At 41.9% G+C, this 20,079-nt stretch overlaps 2 protein-coding genes across 4 annotated transcripts in view; one reads left to right on the forward strand and one right to left on the reverse strand.

Annotated features, from left to right (window-relative positions):
- Positions 1–12,434, forward strand: part of garnl3 (GTPase activating Rap/RanGAP domain like 3) — a 39,763-nt gene extending 27,329 nt beyond the window's left edge. For 2 of the 3 annotated variants that reach the window (XM_076085889.1, XM_076085909.1), the window contains 11 exons: positions 729–845; positions 1,301–1,467; positions 2,101–2,259; positions 2,641–2,707; positions 2,993–3,100; positions 3,775–3,893; positions 4,380–4,515; positions 5,960–6,019; positions 8,466–8,684; positions 9,004–9,124; positions 9,209–12,434. In XM_076085889.1, the coding sequence (XP_075942004.1) occupies positions 729–845; positions 1,301–1,467; positions 2,101–2,259; positions 2,641–2,707; positions 2,993–3,100; positions 3,775–3,893; positions 4,380–4,515; positions 5,960–6,019; positions 8,466–8,684; positions 9,004–9,124; positions 9,209–9,374 (1,439 nt within the window). In that variant the 3' untranslated portion in view covers positions 9,375–12,434. The remainder of the gene's footprint in view (positions 1–728; positions 846–1,300; positions 1,468–2,100; positions 2,260–2,640; positions 2,708–2,992; positions 3,101–3,774; positions 3,894–4,379; positions 4,516–5,959; positions 6,020–8,465; positions 8,685–9,003; positions 9,125–9,208) is intronic. The other variant, XM_076085899.1, reaches the window with a different exon arrangement.
- A 2,332-nt stretch (positions 12,435–14,766) lies between these two features.
- On the reverse strand, positions 14,767–17,146 carry ptges (prostaglandin E synthase). Its single transcript, XM_076098652.1, has 3 exons — positions 16,718–17,146; positions 16,538–16,620; positions 14,767–15,492 (listed from the first exon to the last, which is right to left on the reverse strand). The coding sequence occupies exons 1-3, from the start codon at positions 16,946–16,948 to the stop codon at positions 15,243–15,245; spliced, it is 564 nt and encodes a 187-aa protein (XP_075954767.1). The 5' UTR covers positions 16,949–17,146; the 3' UTR covers positions 14,767–15,242.
- Positions 17,147–20,079: the final 2,933 nt, after the last annotated feature.

Below are 20,079 nucleotides of genomic sequence, written 5' to 3' on the forward strand. Positions count from 1 at the left end.
CCTCATTTCAACAGTATTTACAGCTCATCTTCTTTCTTATTATTCCCATCCCTCTGTCTTATATCATCTCTGTCATCTCTCGCTGTGAAGTTGAGTACATACTTAACATTTCCACCTCCGCTGGCCCAGTGAACACATTGATCTCTGGCTGTGATCTAAGGGAGCTGACCTATAGAGAACCAATCCCGCGTGTGTGCGCGCGTGTGCGTGTGTGCGCGCGTGTGCGTGCGCGCGTGCGTGTGTGCGTGTGTGTGTGTGTGTGTGCGTGTGTGGAGAGACTGGATTGACTCAGAGAGGAGAGGGCTATAGACGGACATGCAGAGAGACACAAATCACTAATTAAACATACCGAACTACAAGTGTAAAACACAAAAAGTACATACAAGAAGTCGCTGTGTATTAACAAACAGCTGTAGGATCCCTCTCGTGTTTGCCTCGAGCAGAAGAGCATGTAACTAATTACCCGGCAGATGATTAGCTAACCATAATATTGACAAACAGGGTTGACTCGGTTTTGATGGCGATTATGTGATGGCGGAGCAAACATTTGTCACAACTGTGTGTGGGCTTTAATTAAGCTTCAGAGAGAGCACAAGCCTTAAGATGCCTTCTAGTAATCCTCCTGCAGCACAACGCTATTGTCTGGCCGTGGGAGGATGCTAAAAAAGGCTCTGCGAATTAAGAGTAACCTTCATGCAAAACAGAAGTGGCCTTTGTTTCGTTTCCAGGGAAGGACGCTCGCCTCTATGTGTACAGACTCAGCACGCTCAAGAGGGGCCTGGAGGAGAAGCAGCTCGTCAGAAGCAAGTGTGACAGCCGGGAAAATAAACTGGAGAAAACCAAAGGTACAACGAGAGGAACGAAAGAATAAGCGTAGTGTTGCACACACTGCAAATGAATCTCTACAACAAACAAGAAAAATATACTGTAATCTCGAAAAATGTACTTTGATTCAGCTGTTTTAAAACAACAGTCAGGTGGCCGTATGTACATTCAAACATTTTGTTTTTGCTTGCGGCAATTATTTCTCCTGCTCATTCCAGCCATTGAAGAGATTGCCTCCTAATGCACTTAGACAGGTCAGCCTAAAGCGGGATATCGTGACCTTTCTGAACGTCCTTTTGGCAGTGCAAACACACAACCTTTAACCTGCTGCTAGTGTCATGCCAGCTGTCTGTGGTGGATGCATTGATCTGTGGGATGCTGCCAGGGAACACCACCCACAGCACAGCACATGTCCAATGTACTGTCTGTCTCTCTATCTCTGCCCCCATTCGACTCCTCCTCCTCTTTGTCCCAGGCTGTCATTTGTACTCTATCAACACTCACCACGGCTCAGAGCTGAGGATTGTGGCTGCCATCAGGAACAAACTCCTCCTCATCACCAGGAAACATCCACGGTTCGAAGGCTTGAGCGCCGTCGCCCCTTCAGCAGAGTCACCGGTGGAGGAGTTTCAGTACATACGGGTACAACAAACTCGACATGAGTGAATAAAAATATGAGTAGGATAATAGAATATTAACTTACTTTTAAATATTTTTTTTATTTTTTTTTAAGTGTCTTAAATGCCCCAATTTGCATAAATCTACCTCGTACTTCTCAAAGTCAAAATTATATTACATCAAGTCTGAGCACACAGACATGATATTAATGATAGATGTTAAGATGCAGTGTGACTTACACTTTCGGAGGATATCATCATCTCCAATGTCAAATAAACTGAATAAATCTGCATATAGATCTGAAAAAAGACGTGAAAAAACATCTTTAATCCCAAACTTATCCCGCAGTGATATATGATATATGATATATGTCTGCATATTCATGCCTACATTGCAGAAAGGAAGTACTAACAGCTAATTTGGCATACTTTTAATGGTGCCAATTTGCAAAAATGTCAACAAATTTTAAAAAACGGGGATCAAGTTGTAGCCCAAAACATAGAGCTTTTATCTCTACTTAAATACTAGTAAGACAAAGAAAAATAATAGTATTGTAAAAAAGATTGAAAAGACAGCATTATTACCTTTTTCATGTTGTACTATATATACGTGTGTTTGTGTGAGCACTGAGGTTATTGTGTACCATCCACTCATTAGGAGATCTGTCTGTGTGACCCGCCGGTGGTGATGGCGCTGGTGGACGGGCCGACGGGGGAAAATGACAACATGATCTGTGTGGCCTATAAGCATCAGTTTGACCTGATCAATGAGAGCACTGGCGATGCCTACCGGCTACATCACGTCGACGCCAACAGGGTGAGGCAGCACGTGCACGTACATACACACATGCAAACCTTTTAATGGTTTTCTGATTTGAGACCAGAACAATTAGTGGCTTTATTTACCTGCTGAATAACAGGCTGCCTATGGGTGAATCAACACGTTGTCATTCACAGCCACCAGCTGGGGAAGGACCGAGTACGCTGGAGGATGAACAGCTGTTATAATAAGACATCCTTTTCTGCTTTAACAATTTCTCCTTTGAAAGAGTAAATTAAAATGTAACAAACTGTTGAAGAAGTGTATCTTTTATATTGTCTTGAGGGTATGTGACCTGGCATTATTTCTCAAAAACCTGACTTGACCTTTGGATCTCGTTGAAACAATTCTCCTAAACTGACTTGTCTCTGCCTGCAGGTACATTTTGAAGCAGCCATTGATGTGTATGAAGACGGGGAGGCGGGTCTGCTGCTGTGTTACAACTGTGAGTCTTCCTTGAACTCTGGATATTTCAGACATTATTTGATTCAGGTCTCTGTTGTCAAAGCTGAGCTTTGATGTCTGCTCTCAGCCACTGCACCTTTCTGGAATAAAAATCAAAGCACAGACGTAGCCACCTACTTTAGCTTTCTTATGTCTGGATAGTATGACAAATAGATCTCAAATTTTACAGTTACGCATTCAAAGTTACAATAAAACACAGACAAAAGCAGAACAATTTAAATCATTGAATTAGAACGTTGAACCTGTTTCCTGTGTGTCCTTACAGACATTTGCTACTATAAGAAAGTTTGTCCATTTAACGGCTCCACACCGATGATCCAGGCCAACACCTCTGATTTCCACTTCAGCTGGAACCAGATGCCCAATGCTATCGGTAGGTTACCGCCGGCCTGGCCGGAGCTTGCTGTTGCCATGGAAACACCATGTGTAGCCGCAAGCATCCCATTGGCCGACGTGATTATTTGTGTGTGTGTGTGTGTGTGTGTGTGTTCGTGCGTGTTCCTGCGTGTATGTTTTTATTAATGCATAAGGTGATGAAAAGCAAATACAATTGGTATTGAACCTGTAACCCGACCCAGTTGATAACAACATGCCGCTGCCCTCCTTACACACACACACACACACACACACACACACACACAAACAGAGAGACACACTCACTCTAATAATTGCTTGATCATGTCCAAGCTCTTTAACGCTCCTCTTCCTGTCAAGTTGCACCTGTGAGACGGTTTGTTTTTTAGGGTTTAAGAGATTCTTCTTTTACTTGTCGACACTGGCTTCCCACGCGGCGGCGCAGTTCGCTCTCACCTTGTTGTACAAACGGAGAACAGGGGAAGCGTTCGGAGCCCCTACGAGAGATGCTCAGCCTGAGTGTTGTGTGTGTGTGTGTGTGTGTGTCTCTCATTGTTCTGCGTAATGATGGCGTTTCAGAATGCCCTTCTGGGTGAAACTATTAATTGTCTCGTATTGTGGGTGTTGAGCAAATTCCGTCCCCCTTCGATCATTTGCCGATGGTTTTAACATGTGCTCATGGTGTCTTTGCAGTCTGTGCGTTTCCTTACATCCTGGCCTTCACAACGGACTCCATTGAGATCCGGCTGGTCGTTAATGGTAACCTTGTGTACACGGCAGTGGTCCCAGAGCTACAGTTGGCTGCCTCGCGGGTCAGTATGATTGAGAGCTAACACAATATCATGTCCCCGTCCTGCTGTTGTGCACTGCCACTTTGTAAATGATATATTTCATTCATACTTCATTGTTTTATGTATGCAAGTAGAAAACTACACGTGTACCTACAACACACTGGGTTTCACTTTAGCAGGAGTCCTTTTTAGATTATGAGTGCTAGAAGGCCTCACTCTGCGTTATAGAAGTAGCTGTCTCAGCTTTCTCGTTTCAATCTATCTTGATTACCCTGGTGGGAAATATGACTGGCAATCTGCATGGTTAAAAATCAATAATACACTCATTATTCATACACATAGATAATTTAAAAAAAAACCACAGTGCACAAATAGTTATTCCTTCTTTTTTCCCATGTTTCACCGTTATCCTTTCTGTCCCATTTTCCTCCTTTAGTATTTCCCAACATCTTTACATGTTCGTCATGTCTCTGAATTGACCTCATTTCCTCTCTGTGTCACCCACAGTCGGACATATATTTTGTTTCCTCGGCCCCGGTGAGCTCAGCCTCCAACTGCAGTTCAAGAGACACCAGTTCCCAGAGTTCCCCGCAGACGCCCACCGGCTATGAGATGCCTGTGTTCCCTTCGCCGCTCGGCGATGGTAAGCCCCCCCACCCCCCCCCCCCCCCCCCCCCTCCCCCGGTCAGCGAAAGCACCAGAGGATGTTGATAGTAGTAGCTTCAGTTTTAAAATTTCAGTTTTGCCTGCAGGTCTGTTTGACTTTGGATGCTGCCATCTTAGCCTAGAGAGCCATTTACATAAACCTGTCTCAGCAGAATGGTTAATTGAAGCTGCAGCCTTTCTCCTCCAGACTTGTTTCTTTCTCACAGTCGAATCATGTGTAGTTTTCTAGGCCAAGACATTCAGTTGCATTCATCTTTCCCCTCATTACTGCGTCATCCTTTCTCAAGGTGCAATACTGACATAGTTTAGTTTCATAACAAACATGAAAATGTCTTTCCATAGCTTCTTTTTTTACTAACGTATACAACCCTGCTGATAGTTTTAAATATGTTAGCCCATTACTTACAAATCTTGTTAACTTAACATTATAGCTGACTATTTTCCACATATTTCAGATTAATCTCCAGCCATGCAGCCATTTGCCTTCATTTATTTCAGTACAATATGACCTAACTTTAATGCAATGATAACACAACGTTGACAAACATCAAGGCAATACTGTCATCGGTTCTCTTGCAAACTGATTTTCATAAAATAGTTAAATAAAAGGAGATCCATGGTTGCAACATACGTAAGGAATTCCATCTATACATGAATGATATGGAAAATGTCTGGCACCTATGTAGATGTAATTAGTTAAAAATAGATCCTTTCAATTCCTATAAGACGTAAATTACGAAAAGAAGAACGGACTAATCATCCACATGCCTCCCACCATCACCACCATTCAAGGCACACAATAAGTGTCCTCAGAGGCGGAGAATGCTTTCAAGGATGATTGAGGATCAATACGAGCCCCTTGCTCCCTGCATCCCACTATTCTCTCCTCCATCTTTCATTGTGTCTTTGGCCATTCGGAGTCTCCCCGACCCTCACAGCGGACCTGCGGGATGCACAGCTGTGGTTAACGACACACAGGTTTGTCGTTCAGCACAACAGACTGATGGGTCATGGCAATGTCAACTTCTCGATGTTCATTAGACTTTCTAGCTGTTAACAGGAACACAAAGTCGTCCTGTAATTCTGACGGCTGCGGGGAAGGACGAGGCCTGAGGAGAACAATTATTGAAATGTTCTGCTTGTGTGCGCCATCAAAGCGGGGAGCGGGTATTTACAGGTCCCATTAAGGCTAACGGGGAGGAGGGTTTGACTGTTGCTGCTTCAATTAGCCGAGGACGGGCTTTATGCTTTTAGGCCGGTTCGAGTAATCGGTTCTCTCAAATGGATTCTCATTTTCTTTCCTGTTTTAGCTGGTTATTCATATGATTCTGCATCACTGGGAGTCATACACCTAACAGAGAACCTACTGTGTGTGCGTGTGTGTTTGGTTTGTGTAACCCTCTTCTTCATCCCTGGTTCAGATTCTATACGGATCCCCTATGGTACCAAGCTTTCCCTGTACATGTCTAAGGATGCCGAAGGTACTGCAGGATTCTCCCACAACTCGTCCTCAGTTCATGAAAATGATGCTCATAATGCTGCCCCACTAACATGCTCATGCTCCCAGAGTGTACCACCCTGTCTGCTCCAAGGCGGCATGTTGACTTGAATGTTAAGTGAACATTGTCTTCCCCATCCCCCCCTTCTGTCTTAACTAATAAAAAAGCATTAGTGCGAGGGCAGAGTGAGAGAGAGAGGGGGGAAAAGGTGATGGAGTGCAAAGTAAAAAAGTGAAGCAGAGGAGATAATGTCGATCAAAGGGGGAGGGGGGTTAACATTACAGGGGGAAGAGAGGAGGAGGTGCAGAAAAGGTATGCATGAGTGCAAGAGAGAAGGGAGGGGTTGGTGGATAAGCATGAGGTTGGGAGAGAAGGGGGGAGAAAAGGGAACGAGGGAGGGAGAAGACACGTCTGCCGCAGCATGATTTACAGATTGCACTGTCGCCATGGAGACTTTTGTCAGCCCTCTCTTCGATCCAAAGTGCTAGTCCAAATAGCAGTGCCACAATCGGGGGGGGGGGGGGGGATTCAGATGGGGAAGAGAGGTAGAAGGGGTGCTGACAAAAATCCCATCCGCTAACTGCCTGTGCGCCTGCCGTATCTGCTCCTTGGGGAGGGTTTCATCTGATGTAATCGCACCAGTAATGTGAACAAGATGCTGTTACTGATGCGGCTGCTAGCCGCCACCTCCCTCCACTGACTTAAAGACACGCCAACGACCTGCAGCAAAACATCTCTCTGCTGTGGAGAATTTGACTTCAATTAGTGCTGAAAACACCCCCTATATTTATATTTAATTATTCGCCAGTGTGATGCGGTGCGACACTTCCCCTGGTCCAGAAACGCATGTGGAATATATTGATCTCTGTGATTATATATTCTAAAATAACTGCATGCTTTCCCTCCACATTTTGGTTTATTGCCATTCTTTGCTGCTACAAGAGAAAACGATCTGTAACAACAGCAACACAGTGTACCTGTCAGACGTCGGCAGTGGCCCTATATTTTTCTCTGCGGCCCTTTACTCACCTCTCAACCGTTGACATTTCAGATGAGACCTCTTTGTGCGGCGTAGCCTCCACATTGATTCACTCGCATCCATGTTACTTACTGTCAGCCTGCCTCGATGGAGAAGAGCTGCTGAACTGCAATACTGCTCCCCGATGGCACAATTGGGCACTGCAGGATGACACACTGCAGATTGTGCCATTTGAAAAACTCCCAAACATCCATTTGATGCGTCCCAAGCAGACTTTAAGCGTTTATAGTCTCTGCTGAATAATAGATGGTCTGCTATAAATGATTACAACTATCACATTAGCTCTCTGTAGTAAGGATGATTAATTTTAAGATCACATGCTGTTTCAGAAAATAGGACTATTAATCGCTTTAGAGTGTCTTCGTTTGAAAATGGAGGTTTGGTTCTATTGTAGCGGCTCGTCAACCTCGAGACCCGAAGTCACAAAAAGGTCATTTTGCATATTTTTAGATTGATTTCTTATATTCTAGGCAGCCGTTTTTTACCTTTCATGTGCTATGAAAATTGACTCTGAGGCTTGATACTTGCTTGAGGTTCGTTATCCATTGCACTTTTATTTTTATTTGACGCTGTTGCAATCAGTGTCTGTTTTGAAATCCCTCTCTAATGATGCATTCAATTACTCTTTTTAACTACATAAAATCACCAGTTCACATCATACTTTCAACTACATCTACAGTCTGTTTGCTTGCTATTTCTGTTGTGAGCTTAATTTTCCATCGATGCAGCACATGAGAGCAATGGCGAATGTTAAGAGGGTCCTTGAATGCACCAAAGAGGGCTTCAAAGGAATAGGATAACATGAGATGGTTGATGCCACTCTCATGTCTGTCCGGTAAACATGAAGATACTTCATATGCCTCTCATGTATGAGCATTAGCTACATTAGAGTCATGGAAGTAAGCAACTGTTTCTGTGAAAAAGAAATACCCATTGCATGGACAGAAGTCAGACCGTGACACGAGAGTGGTATCTATCTTCTCCTCTAATGTTGTGCAAGAAACCAAATGAACGTATTTTCCCAAAACGTTTTCAAATAGTCACTTCTTCCAAGTGCATTATTGTGCAACAGTAATGTAATTTTGGAATGAAATACATTAACAATGACTGTTCAGTGGCTGCGTAGAAAGTCGAAAAAGGATATACTTTAGAAAGAACTACATTTCCGTAGCTAATGAGTTAACACGTGCAAAAATCGTCCTTCAGGTCAAGAGTTTCATGCATTTCTCATTTACTGCCACGTGTTTCTCACCCTTTATATGCGTCTCTTTTCTGACGCTCCATTTTTGCTCTTTTTTATCTCATGTCACGTGGCTCCTTCCTTCTTTCTGACTTTATCTACTGCTCTTTCCTTCCACCCTTCTCTTCCTCTGGGTTTCTTCCTCCCAGGTGAATTGGCATGTAAGCACATGTTCAAGATCCCTCTGTGTAACTTGGTGGGCCGCAGCATCGAGAGGCCCCTCAAGTCCCCTCTGGTCAACAAGGTGCTGACGACGCCGGCCCCCCCCATGGTGTCCCCATCTACCCTCATCTCCGCCACGCACTCGCTGTCCCTGTCCCGCATGGAAATCAAAGAGATAGCCAGCCGCACACGCAAGGAGCTGCTTGGTAAGAACTAAAGAAACACTAAATAACAAATGTATTTTATGTTGGCAACGGCATACTGCAAGGGGATAGTTCTTGTTTACAGATTAAACAACCAAGAAATACTGTTAATTATTGAGTTTTAGAGGTGTTAGTAGGCAAGCTGTTTTCTCCAGACTTTATGCTAAGCTAAGCTGCTAGCTGTAGACTTATACTGAAGAGAGATATGAGAGTGGTATCGATCTTCTCATGTAACTGTTGTCAAGAAAGCAAATAAGCGTATTTCCCAAACATAGAACTATCCCTTTTACTCCTTTTACATTTTATTTTCACACAAACAAAGGCTTGACAGAGGAACCAAGTGGAAAGTCGGACAGTGGAACAGTCAAACAGAGGAAGATGAGCAAGAAGAACACGGAGGAAGACCCCAAAGCACGAGCACTGACGTCAACAAACAGCGACAGGTATCAGATTCATCAGCAGCAACATCGCACGTTTAACACTTGCATAATGTGACGCGAGCTTGAGTCATACGTTTCTAATCACAGGTTAGCCTCGGAGTCTGCTGAGACAGACCTGGACGTCCAGCTGCATTGTTCGCCCAGTTCGGAGGCCGAGCCAGAGAAGGCGGTGCTGCGAGAGGAGAGCCCGCCTCTCGCCAGCGCGTTTGCCCTGTCCACATCCTTCGAAGAAGATGTCCTGGACCTAAAGTGAAGACAATCTCACCGTGCACTTCTCTGCCCACCCACTCCTTACTGTCACCATTATTTTATTGTTTTAGTTGGTTTGTTCTTAAATTTGTTTGTTGAATTCTTTTTTCTTAACTTTTTTTTGTTGTTGTTGTTGTTCATATCCCTGTATCTTGGGTCTCCCCCATTCATCGGACGAGATGAGTGCAGCGGAAGATGTGTCTGTGTGCGTTTGTTTTTCGCGAGCCTACCCTCAGCCACTGCGTGTTGGGTGTTTGTGTTGCCCCGCAGAAAATAACCCAAAGAGGCGGTGAGGTTATGTAAGATGCCGTGGTTTATTCAGAGCTCTGCGACAGCCTTGAGATAATGTTACCAAACCACAAACTGAATGTAAATCTGCGCACCGAGGCACGACAAAAATCTCTGCGTTCACAATGCCCTCTGAAGTTGCTAGCGCTTAATGTGTTGTATATTATGTGATTATTTCCGATCCACTTTCAAATGTTGTATGATATGCATATGTGTGTACATCTGTTTATACATGAAAATGCATACACAGTGACAAGCATGTATGCCTGTCATGCCTGTGATGTGTATTTATAGATATATTATAAAAATCCATTTTATTCCCATATTTAGTGAAAGTATGATGTTTTATGCTCTCTGCATATCTTACTCCTTATTATTCTCCCTATTCACAGTATACAGGTAGACAGGGCTGGAGGCAAAGTCTCCCACAAGTGCCATTTCCCAGCCTCCTCCACTGAACTACATCTCCAACAGCCACCATATTCTGGTGTCTGACAGTAGCAGCCATGATTGTAGTCCTCATTAGATTACTATATGGTGTCCCACAACTCCATTCAGTTTGGATGAATTCACTTATCGGAGGCCCTCTCTCATAAGAATGAGACGTACTTAAAACTGCATGACCTGACTTTGCTACATGTATTGTGACTTCTGCTCCAAAAGAAATTGCTTCTATGGAAACCATAACATCTGCGACATCATACCAAACATAGCCTCCTAAAGCAAACCACAAGCTGAGACGGCAGAAGTGTGGATGTTTTACTACACTGGCGTGTGTGCCGGGCCGAGGTACGATGGCACAGTAAAGAGCAAAACTACAAGTAATACGTGAAAACTAAAGTTAAAACACAGCATATAGCCGTAAACATAAAGCCAAAATTTTGTTGAAATGTGCAAAGCTGAAACTGTCTAGACCACTAACTACACTAAAATAACATTAAGTATGAAGTGTTTTAAGTGTCTTTTTTATTTTTGTACGTCTAAGGTGCAGAGAAGTAATGAATTTGGAAGTGATCCCAATATTGAAACAATGTAGAAATAAATTCAAAATATATTGATTATATTGCACAGAAACCCATTTCAGCTGCACGCAGAAAACATTCTGAATTTAGATAGTTGTATTCTTCCTCGTTTTTTGGCACAACTACTTCAATACAGTTCAACTTCCTTCAAACTTAAACATGTTCAACCCTTTGAGGACATTGTCGGAATGCTTGTAGTATTCGTATCTTTCATATGTTGCAAAATATTACGAGTTTTTCAGGAATTTTTCCCAAATGCAAATGAAGGGATGCAATGTTCAGAGGTAGAGTGGGTGACATCACAAGCAGAGTGGGGTTGAGCTGTTAGACTCTTCAACTTCCTCCCATAGTTTTCACTCTTCATACACCATCCTTTTTCAACGAAACATAGAAAAATGTGTCATCTTTCAAACAATTGAAATATTGAAGAAAACTGGCTCACACAGTTTGCGCAATGAGCCATGGGACTTCCATCCAATTGTATTCTGAACTGGCACACATGCACACAAAGCAAGTCATGGCCTTTCAAACAAGGAATTAATGGTACAAATTCACACACGCATGTCCACATGAACTATGGAAAAACACATGCATCCATTTTTTAAATGTATAAAAAACTCAAGTCCTTCCACTAAAACATTCATTTCCACACCTTTCACTGCTCACACTATATTTGCAGCCCTTTCTACTATTGCAGCTCTTCATACTTCATTCATATGGTCCTTCATTTAAAGTTAAAACAGCAATGCGCTTTAGCTCCCAGCCATCCATCAAGCATTACAGTCCACCCGCCAGCTTTTCAGGCAATGCTGTCCAGCTCCCAGCAATTTGTGAAGCAATACAGCTTAGCGTCAGCTTTTCAGCAGCCAGCACTCAATCCCACCGCAATTTCTTCCTAAATTCTCAAGTATAAATGCACTTTTCATTCAAACTGAGCGCTGAGAAACTCACACTGACGACCCTGAATCTAACATGAAACGGGGAAAATGTTCGTGAGGCAGTCAGTAAAGCCCAAAGACAAAGCTTTGGGGATCCACTGGTACTATAGATAGGTCAACAAACTGGGAGCAGTGGTTCTAACTATGCTGATGTGGGTATATGCGACCGCCTCTGTGGTGGTTTCACAACGCGGCAGCCTTCAGATCTTGCATGAGCCTCCTTCTCTTTACCGCTCACTCCTTTCCTCTGTTCTCCTGCCTGTCTCAGTGTGAACACTATAACGCAACTCGGTAAGACTAAAAAGGGAAGAAGAAGAATAGGATGGGGGGAGGGGGGTATTTTTAAAAAGGTACTCTAGTGTTTATTACTCTGGGTGAGAGGGGGATGCCTGTCAGTTACAGTTTGTGACACTGCTTCTCCCACGTACGATGTTCCTATTTCTCTTGTATTTCTGTCAAGTACTCTTTGTTCCTACCTCCCCTTGGCATTTTCACTGTTTTTGTTTGTTTGTTTTTGTATTTTTAATCTATATTTACTGTTTAGACTGTTGCTGAACCTCTGTGATATCAAAATGAAAGAAAATGAACAAAAAAAACACCAAGTGTCTTAAAATATTGTATCGCCATCGTTTTTAATGCCAAGTACTACTTGTAAATGTTTGTGTATCAAATGTGGCCTCAAATGAAACTAAACTATATTATTATTATGATTATTATTTGAGCAATTATTTTAAACAAGTGCTGTAGACCACTGCTGTGAAAGTAGTCGATTCTGTTCATTGATATGTAATAAATATTTATGAAATTTGAACTCAATTTCTTGTTTGTTTGTTTCTGACTTTCTATTTCACTAGTCATATATCTTACCCAGGAAACGTCTAACACCGTGGGACTACCAACAGAGTTGTTTATTCATTTTGAAACAATCTGTTTCCTACTGTGCACCAGCAGCAACAGCGCACAGAGTTGAGGTGTAGGTGTGAGCGGCTCATGCAGGCTGATGTTTTGAACACATGTTTAACAGCCAAACATTGTGTCTGAGGTGTCTGAAGAGGTGTTCGATGCAATCGGGCACCAAATACAACGTTTGAAAGGGAGCCTGATATGGGAAAGCTAACGGGTAAAAAGCATCAACTGCATCGCTGATTGACTGCAATCTTAGTTTAGACATACACATTATATCAGTAGTTCAGATTTGCTTTTAAAAACGTCTTTCCTGTTTGCTGCTTGTTAAAAATTCTGCTGCCAGGATTTCAAAAACAAGCGTAAGAACATTTTACGTCACCAGTCCTTGCGTCAGCAGGCCGGCTTAATTGCCTTCAGAATTGGTTTAAACATTTCATAGATACGTTTTAAAGCTGTGATGGGCCTTAAACCCATGCTGTGTTCTCTTTGTCATTCCAAGGTGAACAATAAAGTCAAAAAGGAGGTCTACAAACACAAAACAACAGCAAAAAGAGACTTTCACAACTATAAACTCTGTGTCTGCTTGTGTGGGAAAGGTGGTGGGGTCCTTTTGCATGTCAGTGCCCAGGGGCCCATTGTTTCATAATACGCCCGTGCATTTGTTACATTATCATAAAAATATCAATTATAGTATATTCTTCAGTAAATACTCTGAATTCTTCATACGCTATTAGAGCTGATTGTGACCACAAGGTGGAGATAAATAATTATGTAACTGCACTTTGATGAAATCACCAAAAAAAAAAGGATTTGTACTTGTTGGAGTATCTCTCTCTCTCTCTCTCTATCTCTCTCTCTCTCTCACTCTCACTCTCACTCTCCTAAAGCCTACACCCATGAAACAATAGACCGTCCCAGCCAATAAAAACTGATCCCTTGACGGGGAACAGCCAGACACAACGAAAACAGCACTTTTGTAAGAGCCGTCTCCTGATCTGGCATGAAAAGAAAAAAGAAAACCTTAATATTTGTATCTAGCCATAACTTTGCATCACTCAGCAACTGTGATTGTTGTGTGTGTGAGTCAGGCCTCACAGCTCATTCACCCAGTGAGTTCATCGGCTGAAAAGGAGAGCGGCAAAGAGAGGAAAAGTGAGGCGCCTTATTTCCTTTTACCCTGAAGCTATAGGCAAGTTGAGACGACCCCACCGCTGACGCATGCCGGATATAGCCACACCGCTTTGTCCCTGACATGTCATTAGCTTTATGTTTCACCCAGATCATATGTGTTGCTAAAGCTCATTCACCCACTTAAAGCAAAGGATTCGGCTTTTCCAGTCCTCCCACGTTCTCAGGGTTTGATATTTTTCTTTTGTTTGGAATAAAAACTCCATAATCACGAAACATTATAGCTCTGTAATTTTAAGTTTAGTCAACACTGGAAATGGGATTACTGGAAATACATCATCTTAGGGCTGGGAAATTAATGGTTGGAGCAAAATACAAGTCTAACAGGTGTGAGAAATAACCACGCCAAGGATGATGTGATAGAACACAAAACATTTGAACAAAAGATGATGGAACAAGTGATTCGAGCAGGTTGACATGAAGTTCACACATGCTGTAATCGCTGTGAACACTGTCAGTACGTCTGTAAGGCTACCCAGATCCCTCCTGGCCCCTCAGGATACGACAGTGAACACAGCACAGAGCCAAAGGTCTTACATAATAGGTGGAGGAATGCTGGAGCTTTGCCACAGACTTTTGGATCATCTCACTTTCCCACAAAAACGCACACACAAAGTGGGGCCCGGTTCCCTGAAAACAAGAACACTCTACTGTCTCTCCACGACCAGGCAAAGTCAACACAATAGCTCCGTTTCATGCGTCAATTGTTTTATTGCCTACAAAAATGCATCTGTATACATTAAATTGAATAATAAATTATTACAAAAGCCTCAAACTACGTTTTCACAGATGAAAATGATTTCACCATTTTTGTTTTCTGCAGGTTGTTGCGACATTTATTTCGAGGCCGTTAGGATTCCTTCCTTCTTCCTTAAAATGTAGTTAACTAGAGAGAAGTTAACCTCACACAGTAAAAGCATCAAACTGTATTTCACTGAGTGGTATTATCAGTCATGTTAGGATCCATTACACTTCTGCTAAACACACTACGCAAACAAACAATAAAAACAGATGGAATATCCACACGGGAAACAGATGAAGCCATGGAGGATACAACACTATGGCGGTCTGTGTTGTGTGTGAACACAAAAGGGGGGCAGGGATGAACGTACAGTGCAGTGCTGGAAAATATTCCAATGTCGCTTAAACTAAATGTCTACAACTCTTCGTTAGTTAGTTTCCATTAGTTCATAACAACATAACCTGGTTAAAACAGACAAAAGCGGGCAACAACCTTCATTTCCATTTCAAATAGTACAGTACAGGATGTCAACTTCAAAGAACTTTTAGGACATTCTCACATTTCAACATTGTAAATAAAACAATAAAAATACTGACAAAATCTCACAAAACCCATCTGCTGCATAATCGCACACCTTATATTGCACTCTCACTGACATTCTTGTCTTTTAAGTTTTTCCCCCACAGGAGGCCTCTCCGGTATCCTCCTTGTGCTTTTTCTATAAAAGATCGTAACCGATCTTTCCAGCAAGAACAGCACCTCTAGTTCAGTCCCTCGTTTCTGGGTATTTAGGCATACTGCCAGACTGCCATTAGGATCTGCAGAGCCATAGAGATGCAAGGTATCTGTGCAACGATGTAGGCCAGAGAGCGGGTTGGCGCTTGCAGGGCAAACAGATAGGCAACGCTGTGCAGCACACGAGCTAAGAAGAAGACCAGGAAGTGAAGGCGGGCCACAGCCAGGCCAGGTCCAGTCATGGAGTAGATAGCACCCAGGAAGAGGAAGGGGAGGATGTTCTCTATGTCGTTGATATGAGCTCTAAAGGAGAGAAAAGGCGGTTTAGTCACACATGTTTTCAATTACTTGTAATGTTGTGATTCAGCTACCTATGACGTAGTGAAGGCATGAATTATTCCTCACTGGAATATGTTAGTGACTCATTCAAGTTCTGGATTGTGTTATAGTTTCTTTTGCAATTTTCCTGAAAAATTGGTAAACTGAAAGGTGACGAATCCTTGCTCATCTAACACTGTGGATGATTTCTCACAAGCATCCCACAGCAGCACGCGTCTGGAACGTTTGTCAGACTACCTATCAGCCGCAAAATGTTCCTGCTTCCCCTCCAACCCCTGGGATCAACTTTTTCATTATACTGTTCTAGGAAACCTGCCATGTTCTTGCAGAAACAGCACATTAAAAAGCAAGAGATTGATCACAGAAACCCCAGAAGCTTCTGTAAAGCCTGTTAACACCTAACATGTTAACATATTACTAATTTGATATGCAGTGGCTGAATGCAACATCCTCATGATACTGTGGTCGAAAGTACTGTACTCAGATACTGTACTTAAGTACACATTTGAGGTACTATGTTTTTTTCCTTTCATGCCCCTTTGTACTGAACTTCTACTCTACAAGAGGCAGATACTCCACTATATTTATTTGAAAGCTTACTTTACACATTTGGATTTTAGGTATGATGAGTTTATAAAATATGTGAATAGTAATATATAATAAGCTACCAAACAGCATGTACAATACTTCTGATAAGTAACTAATAAAAATGGTAATTACAATAATCAATAGGCCTAAAATATAACCCTTGCAGGCCATTTTATTATACTTTATACATTTAAGTAGATTTTGCTGACACAGTTTTTCAAGTAACTCTTACTTGTATTGGGATATTTTTACATTGTGGTACTTTATACCCAAGTAAAGGCTCTGAATACTTCCTGGATAATCTAATTTAAAAAAACGAAAGGATTGTAGCAGCAGTATATTAACTTTGAAAGTAAATAAGTCGTGTACTTCTACAAATTAAAAGCATGTCGTGACAGTGTCAAACTGTCTGCTCTCTTACCTCCGGCATCTTTCCACATATGGATCCTCTCTGTGATACTGTAACCCTCCGTGTCTCAGCGTGTCCTCGGGGTTGGCAAAAGCCTTTCAAGATAGAAGGAAAAAGAAAAGAAAATAAGTTATCAGTGAAAGTTTCCCGGTGCTGAACTCATGCTGCTTTCTCATGATCATAGTCACTCACCTTTTTGCGCAGCCTCACTTGTCCCGTAATTATTGCTAGAATGTACATTTTCATCACCAAAAGCACGCCGTAGAAAACAAAACAGGAGAAAACTTGATTTTTCATCAAGGCTGCCATGATTTCTGCATCAATTATCCAAACCATTTGTTGGAATGGAAGAAGAGCTCTGAGATTGGTGCGTGCGTGCGTAAAGCTGCTAAAAAAGTGAGAGTGAGCCCGAGGAGGAGTCATTTAAATACCGTCGGTGATGCCTCCACCCACTCACTCAAATTACGATGGCAGATTTAACAGAAGATACGGAATGTTTCATTCATAATTCCGTGAATCCCAGAATGAAACATCTTGGCACGCAAAAATTGGTTCCCCGAGGCTACAGCTATACTTAAAAAGTCACTTAGAAAGAAAGAAAGAAAAGAAAAAATAATGTAATTGTGTCGAGCATGCAAGCATGTGTGTGCATGTGAGAGTAAGCATGGGCTTGTGTTTGAGATTGCAGTTTAAAAAGTTTGAAGGTGAGTTTTTTTAATAAGCTATAATTCAGTGATTTCTGTGCTTTAATGTGTGTTTTTGTGGCTGCAGCTAATGTGGAGATGATGTGAGAAGTGATGTTTTTATTCTGTTGACTCCATAAGAAGTGGCAGGTTATTTCATTTATGTGGCTAAATTATGCTTGTTGATAAATTATTTATTGTTGGCACGTTCTGTGTAATTGCCTGAGTTTTGTCTCTTTTCTGGTTAATTCAAGTAGTAGTTGTGTAATTGATAATCAGTTGTGTGCACTGGCTGCAGAGTGCCATCAAAAAAGATATGTCGTTAGTTTGGACATAAGGTTTCTGTACATGTCAATGTGTACATTGACATGTTAATGCCCTTTATTTAATATGTCTATCATATATCATTATCATCATCATATAAGCTACCCTCCTCTTTAAAAAAATCCGTTTACTTAGACTACATTTTTGTCTAAGTAGGCTACATTTTTACATAAGTTATCTTACTTGTACTTGAGGAGAATATTCTAGTACTCTTCATCCCTGTTATTATGCAAGCAGCATTTTACTGTTGTGGCTGCTAGAGTCGGATCATATTTAAATACTTTGTATTGGCTATTACAGGATAGTTCCTGCAACTAAATCCTTAGCAATACATACTTTTAAAAACTCAAAGGTTTCATAATTTGATATAAATATAGTGAAGTAAAAAGTATAATATTTGCATCTGAATTATAGTGGACTAGATGAATAGAATAGAATAGAAGCTAGAAGCCTAAGATTGTAATACTGAAGTAAAGTACACTCAAAATGTTATGTAAAAAAATGTTCTGAAAATCTACTAATAACTGCTAATACAGCTGTCAAATAAGCGTAGTAAGTAAAATAAAACATTTCCTGCTTAAATGTAATGGAGCAGGAAGTATAAAGGAGTATAAATTAGCATAACATGGAAATACAAGTAAAGTACATGTACCCTCAGAATCTTCTTAAGTGCAGCACTGAAGAACATTCCACCACTGCACCTGTATAAGAGAGGAAGGCTCATTACCTACAGGTGAAAGAAGACCTTTGTGAGCCCGCATGTCCTCTCTGCGTAGTGTGGTGGTCATGCTGAGAAAATGATTTCATGTAAGATATGAATATGGGTTGAGCAGTTGGTTGCAAAACAAGGAAAATTTCCACCGCTGCCATCATCCGGTACTTTAGTTGCGCAACATCCTAATCGGTCATAATTTCTGCGTAGTTTTATTGATGACAGCAGTGGTGGAAAATAACTAAGTACATTTACTTAAGTACAATTTTCGGGTATTTGCACTTGAGTTGAGTATTATACTTATATTAAACTGAATAACTTTGTTTTTTGGACTGACAAAACAAGACATGTTAAGACTTCACCTTGAACTTGGCAACCCCTAAACTGGATGACAGGATATCAGGGTAGTAAAATATGCAAACCCAGCTGAAAAATCAAAAAGATTAATCTAATAAAGAGGGTATTGTAAAAAAAACATCTCTCCTCTCAATTTTCTCGCAAATACAGCACACCACATGTGTTTTTTATCATGTTTATTTACATGTATGGTCGAGTGTCAGCCGTCGGTGCCCTGTGTCTGCCAGTCCAACGTGCGAGAGCTGCCTGAGCTGCTGTCATCACAGCAGTCCTCGGCATCAGAGAAGGAGGACATGTAGTGGAGGCCGGTCACTCGGTGGTAACCTTCCTGGAGCGTCTGTGGGTAGGCGGTGAGCTCCATGGCCCTGCGGCCAGCCCTGCTCACCCTCACAGTCCACTTGTCAACCAGCTGGGAACACATGGCACAGCCCATAGTGTGTGTGTGTGTGTGTGTGTGTGTGTGTGTGTGTGTGTGTGTGTGTGTGTGTGTGTGTGTGTGTGTGTGTGTGTGTGCAAACAGGTCAGGAGACAGACTATACAGGTGTTAACAGTTAATCTACACACAGGCGTCAGTATGCATACTCATCCCTACTAATTCATCTTTAATATATTTTCCAGGTGAGAAAAACATTTATTATATATTTACATGTACTGATATCAATATTTTGACATTTATAATATCTGTGTATTTGTAATGTAGAATATACTAAATAATATACTTTCAAACTACTGCACTATGTGTCGATTATTGCTGTTTCATATGAGTGAACAAAAAAAAGAAAAAGACAAGCAGGGAATTTAAAGGCGCAGCAAAGAGTATCGCAAAACAAGGAGCACAACTACTGAACTCTCCTGTTTTCTGCAACCAAAACAAAGTCTCACATCCAGCCCTGCCTGCAGGGCCAAACGAGGTGCACCATGAGTTAAAAGGTCTCGGAGTCATATAATCTCACAGTGTTCTCCGTCTCTAACAGCTGCCAGACACGGCATGTAAATATTTACAGCAGTTGCTTTTTGCAAAAGCCACAGAGAGAGAGTTCCCAGAGCGAGGAGCTGAAGCAGTGTGCTACAGTCTGTCCAGCATGGCTTCTTTCCGGATGACTTTCTGGTGACTCGCTCCTCTGACGATACTGCGGCACTTTGAGTTTATGTGGGTGCAGGATCACCACAGGGCCTGGAACTTTGACAAATGTATGGCCTTCTGTGTCTTGTTAGTCATCCTCTCTTCAGCCTGATGAAGCATGGCTGTTAAATAAGACGTAACATATACAAGTTACAGGTGTAGACAAGAACATTAGGCTAGTCAAAAGCCAGACTGAAGATTTGGAGCAGAATGTTTTAACGGCTCGCAACATCAAACTAAAAGCTGCCTCACTAAAAGTTTTTGCATGCACACTTTGAAACAACGTAAAGCTTCGTGCCAGATCATACATTGCAAACATGTCAAGTAAGCTGGTGCAAGACCATAAAGAGAGTCA

Source organism: Anarhichas minor, unplaced genomic scaffold (assembly GCF_050575085.1).
Source record: "Anarhichas minor isolate MPS153535 unplaced genomic scaffold, ASM5057508v1 ptg000002l, whole genome shotgun sequence".
NCBI lineage: Eukaryota > Metazoa > Chordata > Actinopteri > Perciformes > Anarhichadidae > Anarhichas > Anarhichas minor.